This window comes from Eurosta solidaginis, chromosome X (genome assembly GCF_040869045.1).
Source record: "Eurosta solidaginis isolate ZX-2024a chromosome X, ASM4086904v1, whole genome shotgun sequence".
NCBI lineage: Eukaryota > Metazoa > Arthropoda > Insecta > Diptera > Tephritidae > Eurosta > Eurosta solidaginis.
In genome coordinates, this window is record NC_090324.1 from 38,027,590 (window position 1) to 38,032,204 (window position 4,615).

Below are 4,615 nucleotides of genomic sequence, written 5' to 3' on the forward strand. Positions count from 1 at the left end.
ATAGTTTTTCTATGCGCGATATTCGCCTGATATGCTTATGCGACATATGAGTCATTTATGACTCTTACAGGACTCATATCTGCACAAATCTTTTTAAAGAAATTAAATTGGATTTTGAACTCGTTAACAGAAACAGTTAAATTTATATTCTGATTAGTAAAAATATATTAGACCAGTAACTAAAGATTTAAAACCGTCTAAATTTGTATTTTCAAAGAGCTAAATTTTGAACAAGAGTTTCCAAAGTGCAATTTCCGGCATAACTTTGTGTACTATACGCGCCCATCATCTCTTTACTCTATTTATAAATTAGACTTGATTCATTGTTTCGTGTGATAAATTTTTGCTCTATTAGCAACACGCTGTCGCTACAATTCATGTGCAATAAATAATTGTTTGTGTTAAACATATGCACTAATTATAAATTTTTAACACGCACACCTTGGATGTGTATACATTTCAATCAGAAAGCTAGAATAAACATCAATTGTGAAAGTGGTAAATAAGAGTAGTTAGAAAAAATAAAGGAAATTGGAAAAGAAACTAAAGTCAAATGCAGTAAAAGAATGCAGTGCGGTCTGAAACATCAGTAGTAACATCGTAAAATACAGAATCAACAGCTCTTCCACGTAAATTTTGGTCGTGGTCCTTTTCTTCTTACTGCTCGACGTTGAAGTGTACGTCATTTTGTTGCAGAAGCCACAACGCAGCATATTTGAAGATTGGTTGTTGTTGTTTTAGAGTGCTTGTTGAATCAGCACGATTCAATTTATAATAACTCGTACTGGCTCCTTCCGTTCGTTCTTTTTTCTTTTATTTTGCATAAATAAAATATCTTAAAATTTAGTCCAAAGTAAAGCAGCAAAAACCTTTTTATAAGCCATATTTATTGAAAATTGCTGCTGTTGCATTGCCGAACACCCAGTCAAGGATAAAGCGAAGACAAACAAAATGTCAGACACAAAATCGTTTTCGAGTATTGAAACGCCTGGTTATGTCGGTTTTGCTAATTTACCGAATCAGGTGCATCGCAAATCGGTAAAAAAGGGTTTCGAATTCACATTGATGGTGGTCGGTGAATCGGGACTGGGGAAATCGACACTGGTGAATATTTTGTTCCTAACAGATTTATATCCAGAGCGCGTAATACCAGACGCCATTGAAAAAGAAAAACAAACACTAAAATTAGAGGTATCTACAGTTGAGATTGAAGAACGTGGCGTAAAGTTGCGTTTAACAGTTGTGGATACACCCGGCTTTGGTGATGCCATCGATAACTCGGATAGTTTTAGCGCCATACTCGAGTATATTGACGAACAATATGAACGCTTTTTGCGAGATGAGAGCGGCTTAAATCGGCGTAATATTGTGGACAATCGTATACACTGCTTGAAGTAAAGGGCAAGAAAGTGCGTGGACGCCTGTATCCATGGGGTGTGGTGGAAGTGGAAAATCCCGATCATTGTGACTTCATTAAGCTGCGGACCATGTTAATCACACACACGCAGGATCTGCAAGAAGTCACACAAGAAGTACATTATGAAAATTATCGTTCCGAGCGTTTGGGCAAGTCGCGCAAGGAGAATGGCATGAAAATTGAACGTGATTCCATGGTGCCAACGCAAATTGTTGCAAACAGTGTAATTACAGAGAAGGATCGAATATTACAAGAAAAGGAAGCTGAACTGAGACGTATGCAAGAGATGTTGGCACAAATGCAAGCCAAAATACAAGCGCAACAATAGGCGGCATTTATGTAGAGTGTAGAATACAGAATCAGCACAACAAAACAAAAGCAGCAATAACAACAATATTAAAAATAGCAAATAGTATTTAATAACCTGTTGATGAACAAGCGCAGATGACCAACTGCTGTTACCTGAAGGGGGGTATAATGGAGTTAAGGCAAAGCGTTTACGAAGCATTGCATTCCTATTAGTCACAATACAAAGTAATGTAAAAAGGAAAAATAAACACAAAAAAAATTACTGACCGTCAATCCAACTCATCAGTATCCACTCGATGCGGCTCGTGTACGCATAAGTCATGCAACAGACGTTAACATCTACCTTTCCATCATATTGGCCTCCGTCCATTGCTATATTACCAATATTTTGCCTGTTTTTGGATTTGTTTATATTACCGACACAACCATCTAATAGGGGATTTGTAATGCTCATATTATGGCACAAACTTCTTTATATGTACACTATATTATAAGTCATACCTTTAATTCCTCATAACATATCCTACTTCAAAGGGACGGAACTCTTGGTGCTTTCTGATTGTGAACTCATACCTTTTTCCGCTGGTATCCGGTCCTCCTATTCCTTCATAAGAGGTGGTGCGAATATGGTAGCTAAATTTTCTGGTGTCATTTTATTTCATACGCAGCTACAGCATGTAAAATTTCAATGATATGTTAGTAATTGTCGATTATCGTCAGGCAACAACATTACCAATTGGACTGAACTAAGTAAGGGTTGTTTACGTTTGCTACGTTCCGGATTTGGAGGACGTGTTAACGTCCCTGTACTGCTGCTACTGCAAGAGCCGGAGCCTAGGCAAAGTGGTGCTATTTGCTGATGCGCTGAATAGTGTGCGTTGGTAAGAAATGGCTCCGACAAATCGGCTAGATAACCTTTAAATCCAGTGCACAATCGTGTGCCGAATAGCCATCACCTTTCAAATCGAGTGGTTTGTCATTTTGTATATGTTGCCGTAGCCCGTTTTGCCTAGAAGCCGATCCCGGCTTCCGAAATAGGCCCTCCTGCATGAGATTTTTTTCTTGCATTAAAATGCTATATTTCCTCTAGGTGCATCAAAAACCCGGCATTAATTTGTTGATGCAGTGTTTCAACAGGACTATCGGCTGCGCTTATTGACCCCTTCGATGATGAGCTTGTACAGCCCGTGGCAGCGGCATGTTTTTGCCTTTTAGGCAAACGACTCCATTTCTTCAGCTTGCCTTCCTCTTCATATTCGATTTCATGACATGGTAAATCACAGTCATCCGTGTTTAAATCCAGCGCGAAGGAAAGATGCATGCGCACCAATGATTTGAATTTCTCATAATTCAATTTTCGCATATGCGCCGCTTTTCTGTATCGGATAGCCTATTCAAATTAATAAAATCCAAATCCATTATGTCCGATGGACGGCAGCTGTGCTTGCGAGGGGCTACATACAAATATACAAGGTCAGTATGAGCACCGCCCTTGGTCGGTGTTGTTTCGCACCAATAAAAAGCGTAAGCAAATTTCTCACGATCTTTATTGCAAAAATTCGTCACTCGACACGTTAGCTGTCAGAGACTTTTAAGGTTCTCATCTTTATCGTAATTCACTTAAACTTGTGAAAATAATTTCCGAGCTTCAGAAAAAGTGAATCAATTAAAGCGAGCGCAGAATATTCCCAAGAACCGCTGACATTTGAAAATGTCTCCCCTCTTTCAAAGCGCACTTTTTGACCATTGCCGTGAATGCGAGAAAATCGGCAGATACACCGGGTGCTAGCGGAACCAAGGGAAGGAGGGAGTGATGACCCGTGTCATCGAGAAATACATTTGATATGGCATATCCAACTAAATATTTTCGAAGGCAATCTCGCCTGGTAGCCAATTTTTTGTTTACCCGTAACATTGTTAGGTAGTACGGGGAAGGCACTGGCAAAAGGTGATGTGGATGCATCCATTAATGCCACAACGAATACCATTAAACGCCGGACAATGTCTGCATTCGTTTGTATAACAATCGGAGTCTGTTTATTATCATTTCCCGAATCATCAACTGATTCAATTTTAAATGAGCGAGAGGTTGATGTTCGTTGACGGACGCGCGGTGCAGAAATTGGTTGAATTTGTGGTGTGAGTGTCGATGGCTCAGCTGGTGATTGCGAGGGTGGTGGATCGCTATTAGTTAATCCCTTTATTTGTAAAGCCTTACGCCCCAGGCCAGGATGTTCCGCACCAAAACCTGCAAAGGGAAAATCCATTAGTGCCTGCATCAATGGGCATCGCAAAGGTGTGACAACTGACGGCGCGGCCGACGCCGCAGTTGGAGCACCCCTTTGCAATGCCGGTAACTTAAAAAACAAAAAAACGAGGAAAACCCAATCAATCCTGGTGCCCAGGCCAACGTGCAGGACCGTCACCACCATCCATGCAAGTAACCTGAAAAGAAAGAAAAAATTAATTAATTATCAAAAAGAATATATTAAATTATCATGTAATAAATTATACTTACTATTTGTTCGCCATGATCCCAAGCACCTTACTCCACTACGCGTAAAACGAAAAGAATGAAACAAACGGCGCCATGAATCGAACGATCCGTTTACCGTTTGCTTCAATTCAGAGAAATGTACATTTGTGCGTAGGAATGTTCATATTTTTTTTTTTGTCTGGTATACATATACCAGTGCGCGGACTTTTTATAAAAGGAATGTGAATAGCAGTAGGAATTGGTAGTTTATTTGCGTGCAAAACAATAATTGTTACTGAATTATCATGAATTATTCATCATTTATTGTCAAGCAAATAAAGCGAATGTCAGGGAATCAACACTTGTAAAAACATGTACACAAGACAAAATCCATGTAAATTTGTACATACACA

The 4,615-nt window shown here is 39.4% G+C and overlaps 1 protein-coding gene and 1 pseudogene across 1 annotated transcript; one reads left to right on the forward strand and one right to left on the reverse strand.

Annotated features, from left to right (window-relative positions):
- The first annotated feature begins 380 nt into the window (after window positions 1-380).
- LOC137234855 (septin-1-like) lies at window positions 381-1,398 on the forward strand. Its single transcript, XM_067758221.1, has one exon. It carries the CDS (start codon window positions 952-954, stop codon window positions 1,396-1,398), a length of 447 nt encoding a protein of 148 aa, XP_067614322.1. The 5' UTR covers window positions 381-951.
- Window positions 1,399-2,324: 926 nt separating this feature from the next.
- On the reverse strand, window positions 2,325-3,089 carry LOC137234856 (rho GTPase-activating protein 19-like; annotated as a pseudogene).
- Between the last annotated feature and the right edge of the window lie 1,526 nt (window positions 3,090-4,615).

What these genes read in the sequence shown, in the direction of transcription:
- LOC137234855 (XM_067758221.1), top strand. Translation starts at nt 952, where the DNA reads ATGTCAGACACAAAATCGTTTTCGAGTATTGAAACGCCTGGTTATGTC.